This window comes from Poecilia reticulata, linkage group LG2 (assembly GCF_000633615.1).
Source record: "Poecilia reticulata strain Guanapo linkage group LG2, Guppy_female_1.0+MT, whole genome shotgun sequence".
Lineage (NCBI taxonomy): Eukaryota > Metazoa > Chordata > Actinopteri > Cyprinodontiformes > Poeciliidae > Poecilia > Poecilia reticulata.
Window position 1 is genome coordinate 29407265 of NC_024332.1, and position 9530 is coordinate 29416794.

The 9530-nt window shown below is 41.6% G+C and overlaps 1 protein-coding gene across 1 annotated transcript; it reads left to right on the plus strand.

The window, feature by feature from the left end:
- The first annotated feature begins 165 nt into the window (after positions 1-165).
- Positions 166-6125, plus strand: LOC103459029 (protocadherin 8). Its single transcript, XM_008400231.2, has 4 exons — positions 166-3079; positions 3210-3280; positions 3518-3651; positions 5193-6125. Exons 1-4 carry the CDS (start codon positions 710-712, stop codon positions 5522-5524), a joined length of 2907 nt encoding a protein of 968 aa, XP_008398453.1. The 5' UTR covers positions 166-709; the 3' UTR covers positions 5525-6125.
- Positions 6126-9530: the final 3405 nt, after the last annotated feature.

The following is a 9530-nucleotide window of genomic DNA, read 5'->3' on the forward strand; positions in this document are numbered from 1 at the left end:
TATATATATATATATGAAATGCAGTACTCAAAGAGAAAATGGTTCAGATGTATTCTTCCCAACCATAACCTTTCCTTTAGTTTAATTTTAACATTCTATCTGCATGGTGATACTTCTACATGCATAGCATGACTTTCTTTGAATATCTCTTTTTTTTCTTCTTTATTTTTTTGCCTTCAGGACTTTTAAACTTCTGCGCATGGCACCAATCATTCTCCTGATGCTTTCCACAGCCGTGTGCCCTTCTTAACTTTTGGAGCACTTCTAATAACGCTGCCATGTGTCTGCTTCCTTCTCTCGCTGGGTGAAACTCACCCAGTAAATCCTTTCAAAGCTTTTAACAGGTGGACCTGTACCCTCCTCAGGAGGAGTKTGTTCTTATTATCCTGTCCCTTCCAAGTAATTTAGTTAGTTAATTAATTGCCACGTGCAGATTAATTTAAGGAAGCTGGTGTTTGCCCGATTAAAAGCTCCACAATCAGTTTATCTAATGAGCCATTTGCACCCAAAACAATAAGCTACAAATTGGTGCAGGGCCAAACCTTTCCTTTTGGTGCCCCACTGGAAGGCCATTGGTCGACTGGGCGGGCAATTTGCATACAGTGGGGCTTAAAGTCGGTCTGCTAACTCGGAGTTGGACTCAGACAGGAGAAGTAGTTCCCGACGTGCATCATCTGAATACTTTTTTTTTGTGGGGGGGACACTCAGCATGACGTTTTGCAAAGCTGCATCTGTGGCGCTTGTCTTGACGCTTTTTTATGTGTTTCTGCGCACTGTGCACTGCACAACTACAAGGTACTTTACTTATGAAGAAGACGCACCCGGGACGGAAATAGGGAATTTATCCCAAGATTTAAAGATTGATCCGTCTGATGACCCGGACACATCTTTCCGCTTCATGCAGGAGAGCAACACCTCAGTCATTCACATGCGGGAAAGTGACGGACTCCTGACCGTCGCGGATGTGATCGATCGGGAGCAGCTCTGCCCCAGGTCCCCTCGCTGCTTCATCGCCTTCAACATCGTGGCCCACTCCAGGGAGAAGTTTCAGCTCATCCACGTGGAGATCGAGGTGAAGGACATCAACGACCACTCTCCGTTCTTCCCACTCAACGAAACGAAACTGGAGATAGTTGAAAACGTCCCCCTGAACTCCAGGTTCCCGCTCCAGATCGCTCTCGACGAGGATGTGGGTGATAACTACATCCAGAGCTACATCATCTCCTCCTGCAGCCACTTTGCCGTGGAAGTGCGCGAATTGGAGGACGGAGTGAAGTTTGCCGAGCTGGTTCTGGTGAGTGAGCTGGACAGGGAGGTGGAGGACTCTTACACTATACAGGTGACTGCGTCTGACGGAGGAGCACCTCCAAAGTCGGGATCTATGACTGTGAACATCAAAGTGTTGGACTTTAATGACAACAGCCCGGCTTTTGCGCACAGCTCCCTGAAAGTTGAGTTGGAGGAAGACTCCCCGGTAGGTCACCGAGTACTGAAAGTGCACGCCTTCGATCCGGACCAGGGCATCAACGGGGAAGTAGTGTATGCGTTCCCGGATGAGCTGTCATCCGAAGCGGCCCAAACTTTCCACATCGACCCTTACTCCGGGGATGTGACCCTGAAGTCTCTGGTTGATTTCGAGAAAAGGAAGTCATACGAGCTGAGCATCAGAGCCTCGGATCAGGGCGAGAACTCCGTCCCCTCCACCTGCACGGTCGTGATCGAGGTAGTGGACGTGAACGACAACGCTCCGGAGATCGTCATCAAGCCGATGACCTCCAGCAGCGACTCGGTGGCCTACATCACCGAGGCTGCGGCAGCGGAGAGCTTCGTGGCGCTGATCAGCACCTCGGACAGAGACTCGGGCTCCAACGGGTACGTGCGCGTCAGCCTGCTCGGGCACGAGCATTTCGCCCTGCAGCAGGCTTACGGGGAGACGTTCATGATCGTTACCACCGCTACTCTGGACAGAGAGAAGATCCAAGAATACAACTTGACTGTAGTGGCAGAGGACCTGGGGAGTCCCCCGTTTAAGACGGCCAAGCAGTACACAATCAGTGTAACAGATGAGAATGACAACCCCCCTCTTTTCAGTAAGTCTGTGTATGAAGTTTCAGTTCTGGAGAACAACATTCCTGGCTCATACATTACCACCGTTGTTGCTCGAGATCCTGACATGGGAAAGAATGCAAAAGTTTCCTACAAGATCCTAGATTCAGAAATACCTGGGGGATCTCCAGTGTCCACCTATGTTTCTGTAGACTCAATCTCTGGGTCCTTATACACTTTGAGGTCTTTTGATTATGAAACGCTCCAACAGATTGAGGTGGTCATCCAAGCTGAGGACAGAGGCTCCCCTTCTCTGTCCAGCACCTCTATGATCCGGGTCAGAGTCGTGGATCAGAATGACAACTATCCATATTTCACCTTCCCTGTCCTGCTGAATAACTCTGCTGATATCCCTCTTCCCTACACTGCCCCTGCAGGCTACCTTGCCCTCCAGGTAGTAGCAGAAGATGTGGATGAGGGGGTGAATGGCGAGCTGTCCCACCAAATTCTGGAAGGTGACCAAAAGCTGTTTACCATGAACAAACACACCGGAGAGATCGCTTTGAAGCAGTGGCTCACAGCCGAAATAGGGGACGTGTTGGAAATTAAAATCACAGTCAGTGACAACGGAAGGACCCCTCTGTCTAGCAGTGCCACTATTAGGTTTGTGGTTTCAGATACAGAACCCCCTGAAGACCAGGTTGTCATTGTCCTACAGTCAAGTGAGGAAGAAGGCTCCTCGTTCGATGGCTCACTAATCATCATCATCGTGCTCAGTGGGGGTTGTGCCTTCCTGCTAATTGCAATTGTGGCCGTCGCCCTCACGTGCAAACTGAGCCGTGGGGGAAGAAGAAGTCGTGGCAGAAAGAGAGAGGTGTGCCAGGGCCTGTTTGACGGCAGGGCCCATTCCATGCTCACCTCTGCAGAACCAAACATTTACACGGGCCAGCAGGGGTTCTTCCACGAGAGGACGTCTTTGTCTCTGGATGATTCCTGCCTCTATGAGGAGAGGAGCAGAGACTCAGAATCGAAGGTGAGTCATCCAGTGTTTTTTTTTTTTTTTCAGCATTTTTCATCTTTTTAGCTTCGTGATGTTGCTGCCTTGATCTATGTGCCAGAAATGGAAACTAAGCGCTCTACTGTCACTCTGTTTGCTCTCTTAGATCTTCCTGCCCTCCAAGCATTTTCAGCCAACGTCTGTGTGGCAAGGTGACAGATACTGCTTGCAAGTGAGGTAAGTTAACTGAAAAAATGAGAAATTTCCTTTTGCGTGTATTGCATAGCAGTGAAACTTGAATGAAAAGAAAGCATGCTTTACTTTTCCCCCATGCGTGCAGTTTATTGATTGTGGCAATGTGTGCAGATTGAGGTTAGATGGGCAGCAAAGATCTAGTTTTTGCATATGAAAACACATCAATAATCAAGCTAATGTGGTGTGGTTGTGGCTCATACTGTATTTTGTTGACTGCAGCGGCCTCAGCAACAACGACCAGCTGAGCGTGAAGGACAGCGGTAAAGGGGACAGTGACTTCAATGACAGCGACTCAGATGTCAGTGGAGATGGCGGCAAGAAGAACTTCAGCACCTTCCAACCCAGGCTGAAAAGTAAGTTTTAAATATTCCAGGGTGCCTAGTTATTCATTGTCATTTCACATTCCAAAATTTTTATACATCTAATTTAAAAATGTTTCAAAAGTTTCTTTGAAGTGTAAATTTTTAGTTCATGTAATAACAACTAAAATGATGATACATAATAATTACTTTCTGTATTACATGCATGGCTTACATAATGGCATCACATATCAGACTTCTCTACTGTTATTCTGTCTTTTGCATGTTAAGTTTAAGAACCAAAGGTTCTGCTTATTGCCTTGATTTCAAATGGCTTTAACAGCCAATTGCAGGCTTTGGGAAAATGTTCATACCCGTCGCATTTCTATTAGAATTTGCAACAATATTCAAGATTTTTATTGGGATTTTGTGTGAAACCAAGTCAGAGTTGTGTGTATTAGTGCGAGACAAATGACACATACTAAGATTTTGATTTGCAAATCTTCAAAGAATAGTGTGAATATTTGTTTAGTCTTTAATCTAATATCATCCATCCATCTAATGGCAATATTCTTGCAGTGGGTGGCCGGTGCCTCACTCTAGCGATGGGAGAAAGGCAGGGTACGCTTAGTACAGGTTACCTGTCCATCGCAGGGCAACATAGAGAAATGCAAGACAATCAACCATGTACATATTTACAACGAAGGAACATTTTGTGAGGCCATTTAACCTGATAGTCATGTTTTTTCACTGTGAGAGGAAACAATAGTACCCAGCAAAAACCCACTTATGCACAGGGAGAACATGCAAACTCCATGCAGAAAGAACCCAGGACCTTCTTGCTGCAAGGCAACAGTACTAACAACTGTGCCCCCATGCAGCAACTACATGAAGTACAGCTTTTTTTTTTTTTTTTAGCTGATATGCAAAATAAGGTATATGGAGGAAAACTACCACTGCACTCCAACCTGAACCTATGACCGCACCATGAAGTTATTTGCTCCGGGGTACTGAATTCCTAAGCTTACTCTTCAGATATTTATTTGCTAATCTTTTTTACAAACTTGAAAAATGAAGACAGTGTATCATTATCTTCCACTTCCCAGTTACACAATAGATTGGATTAATTTATCACATAAAACCACAGTAAGATACATTAAGGTTTGTGATCGTAACCTTGATGTGTTTGAGGTTTCAAGCAAAAACTCTGAGGTGTTTGAACCTGCATAATTGAAGCGCCTTATACTTAAAAGCAAAATATTGAAGTCTACATTTTTGATGTGGAAAAATCAGGGTAAGGCGTATCATTTAAATATAAATCAATGAAATAACCTTATTTTTTGAACCAAAGGTTTATAACTTTTTGAAAATATAAATAATTAATATTGGCAATAATTGTTAACATTCTGGCCACACTCAGTTTTCCTTGTACTTATTCAGACCTGGATAGTAACAAAAGTAGCTTTAAATATTTCCCAGACTTTGCAAGACTGCATTTAAATAAAACCTTTGACAGGTCAACATTAAAGGTGGTTACATAACATTTACACTTACTGTATCTAATCTGCAGTTTTGTTTGTCTTACTTTGTTTCAGGTACTAGTAGCAGCTTATCTAGAGATTGCCAAAGTGCCTACTGTGTGATACCACAGAGGAGCTACAGGAACTCCAGAGAAAATGCCTACACAATAGGCTTCTCCCCCATGCCTGTTTTCAACAATCCTCACAGCATTAGGAAGGACTGTGGATACAACACAAACCAGCCAAAGCCAAGAAGCAACATGCAGACTTTTTCCAGATCCGGTACTCTTCCTTCCTACTTCCCCCAGCAGCCGCATGAAACTGATGCAGGACAGGCCGCGGTCCACCAGGAGACTCCCAACATTGTAACGGTGGCTACAGAATCTGAAGTTGCAACTATCTTTTAATAAAATGTGCAGGTAATCTTATTTAGCTGTACTTTGTGGATGTACATGTGTAGAAGTTTGTATCATATTCTTAATTAACAAGTGTACATATTTGTTTATGAGGAAAAAGTGGGAGAATGTTTATTGGATATGGACTAATCGAGCTTTTCCTGGCTGGTACTTATTACTGTGTGTTCTGTGAATAGCCCATTTTTGATGTGCTGAACGTTTTTTGATAGAGGTAGTAATTATAAATCAAACAGGAAATTAAAGCTTTACCAGCTTACCACAATTTATGTATCAATGCATAAACTTTGTCTAATTTCTCCAAGCAAATGCTGATTTGAGGGTCATCGACCACAAATGGTCAGACCTCATTGTATTTATTTATTTAATGAAGAGAGGAAAAGCAAATATTTTTTCAGCATTTAACTTGCTAATCAGTGGTCATAACCAATCAACGGAAAATTGTCCAATTCCACTCTCTGGAAGACTGGTTGGTGCACCTCTTTTGTGGATTTGTCTTTCATTATTTGAGTTTCAGTATATTGTTTCCTGTGGTGTCTACTGCTGTGTTTCTGTTCTTTTTTTTCTCAAATAAAATTTCTGAATTAATACAAAATGGCAGTTTTTTTGTGTTCTTTTTTTTTATACAACGCTGTGATTAAAATTAATGAAGTGTGACAAAGAATCATTTTAATTAAGGAACATTAAAACAAAAGATGAGAATCCCTCCCCTGCTTTAATTTTCTGTAAACATGCAAAACTCCTCCTCCAGTTTTAGATCTACATGATGAAAACTCCAGTCAGAGCTGATCAGATGTGCAATCCTACGCTCCCCTCCATTACCTGGGAGACCTGCTTTGAAGACTCCAAGGTTGCTCCGTTTGGTTTCTGGCATGTAAATGAGCAAAAAAAAAAAAAAAAAAAAAAAAAGGATCTGGTGCTCCTGAAGAAAAATAAGGCATAAAGCATTATACCGACAAAAAAATAAAAAAAATCTTACTGGGGTGCTGTCAAATCAACGCCTGTTCTTTAAAATAATTTCCATCACTATACACAACACAGCACCATGTATTAGGCTGTCTGACAAATTCCTGGCTGTCAGTTGTTGCTATGAGGCGTGAGCCTTTTAATGAATTCCTCTGCCTTTGCTGTGAAAATGAAAAAAAAAAAAAAACTACCCATGTACAAAGTGAAATGTAATTTTTTATGCAACTCTTTGAATCCTCTGACACTTACAAGACACCTGCTTGCTGTGCTTTTACTATACGCTTTCCCAGAGCTGGTTACTGTTTGCTGGTTTAATTCAAACTGCGAACATGCAGGGCAAGTGAAAACTGTTCCTGGTCCTAAATTATTTATCGACGAGACGCAGATGAGTTTGAAAATCTATATCCAACCCTGCCGGCAAGCAACACCCTGGATTCTGGACACTGGTTGTTTGTAGAGGTACAGATTTAAAGAACAATGCTGTTATTTTTTTGTTGTTGTTGAAAAGCTGGTGTTGTTTTTGTTTTCCCTTTCAAACACAGAATAAAGGGTTCTGGGACATTTCTCATGTCAAAACACTATACTTAGTCATATACAAATGTCCAGAGTTTCAAATACTTTTAAAATACATATATGAGTATAAATACAGAACCTGCAAAAAAAACCCCAGAGGCTGGCTGGCTAGAAGGGTGGATATAACCAGATCAGAGAAACACCTAAATCTAATATACTATATAGCATATGAACAGTGCCAGTATAGGTGCAAATTTAGGACACTCAGTCTGAAAAAAAACTGAAGGTTTGCAAATAAATTAAGCAAGAAAAAGATCAATTAAACATATCTCTCAATCAAAGGACCATGCCCATGGGGAAGCTTGTGTTTCTTCACCAACAGCTTCAAACAGACAAGCTCGCTTTAATATTGCTTTTTATCAACATTTCCAAAACTTGCGATATGCATTTCAAACACTATCAAATACCTGAAGACAATCATCTGTTCGCAAACAACCTTGTCATTGCATTGTTCCGTCCTCATTATTTTCAAAGTCAGTTTAAAAGAGTGCTTGATTCATGAGAACACAAAGGACAAGAGAAGAAAGCTGTTACAAATGACTAAACAGTCAGGTAAAGAAGAGTCTTCATGGGGAAATTAATAGATTCTAAATCTTTGGGAAAAGAAAGGGGGGATATTAGTGGATTCAGATAGAAAGCAGAACCGTTTTTTATTTTTTTCAAGGTTTTTTTGTTCCCCTGAACAAAACGTGGGCTGAGAGCTGCCCTCATTTGCATGATCATAAATACTTGCTTTTTTTTAAGCTTTTTGATAGCTGTGATAAAAGCTGGAATGGAGTGGATTAGACACCTTTTACATAACCGTGCAGCACCAAACAGAGTTCTCACATATTACAATGTTCCTCATGAATAAAACTAATTCCATATCTAAGCTGTCCTGACCACTCTTTCAGTATTCAGAGCTTCCATTCGTCAGAGTCGCCACAGTTTTGAAAATTGCTAAGATATTAACTTGAGGATTCAAGGCCACGAAGTACAAAAAGGCAAGCAATAAGGAAGAAGGTCATATTTGTGCTCCTGGTGATGTTCACGGCCCTGACAGATAGCCAATTGTACACAGAGGGAAAATGCATTTATCAATCAATACAATATGGCTCCCTCTGTCATTGCTTTATATTCATCTTGTAGGTCAAACAAGTTGTGCACTGACCTGACAATTTATGCCACGAGGTATATTCATTTGCACAGTTTGGGGTGAAATGTGTGTCTGCTTTATTTTGAAATTGACTTTCTATCCGTGTCCAGAAGCAGATATCACGAAACATTTCGAACCTCCACAGCTTACAGTGCATAGTAAAAGTATTAAAGCCCTATGAACTTTTTCAGAGTTTATCATGTTACAACCACAAACTTCAATGCATTTTAACAGGCAGTATTAAGCGAAGTTGACTTTTTCTTTTTAGCTTTATGTCATGTTACAGTGTTATTGCCTCATGAAAAACATACGTGGAGAGTTGCTCTGATCTTTTCATGCATTTTATGAGGAATCCCTGAATCTCCCCTGGCAGCTATTTAGGGATGCCTAAACACTTGCTCTCACAAAGTGCCTCATTTTTCCCCAAAGATCCTCCTTAGAGTTACAGTCTCCTCCTCACAGAGCAGCCCTCCCCGACGCCTTCTGCACTCAGCTCCACCAGACTAGCGGAAGCAGCATTTAATAAATACCTGAGCATCTGCTGAGCTTATAATACAAACCATTTCTCAGTCCAACTCTTCTACGGGTTGCAAATGACATAATGGAGGAACATTGTTGTGGTGACATGCTAAATGAAAAAAATAGGAGCTTCTTACAGAGACTGAGGCACATTCCAAGGCATCAAATCATAAAATCAAGTGTGATGTTTCATGCATATAAAATCTTTATGACAACTGAAAGTAACATAGATGCTGAGTGTGCTATAAAACGACACTATGTGCCTGGAAAGTATAAGGATTTTAAAATTGTGAGCTGAAAAGAAATGGGTGCATGAATTCTTGATACAAATTTTAAAAAGTGAAGCATTTTGTGGGTATTTGTCTCCTTCACTCTGATACCTGTAGGTATGCAAAGCTGGTAGCATCATGGTTAGGGGATGTTTTTCTTCGGAAGAGACTGGAAGCTGGTTAGAGTGAAAGGGAACGTGGTTCGAGCCACAAACAGGACGTCTAGACTTGATTAAAACAATCTCCACGTGTGGATTTTCCAGAGTTACACTGATTTAGATCAAAGCATATTTAGATGTTTCAATGGCTCAGTCAAGTGTAGACATAAACAAACTGAGAAGCTGTGATAAAACTTACAAACTGATGTCAGTGGAAGCGCTCCATACAGTTTGAATGATCTATTCTATTTTGAAAAGAAGACTAGTCAAAACATTAAGTCTCTATGTTATGTTCACTGTTTTGTTATCTAATTTGTGCTAAACAATGCCATCTAGTGGTCATTCTTAGTAGTGGTCAAAAGCAGTAGAGAAAATAGAAA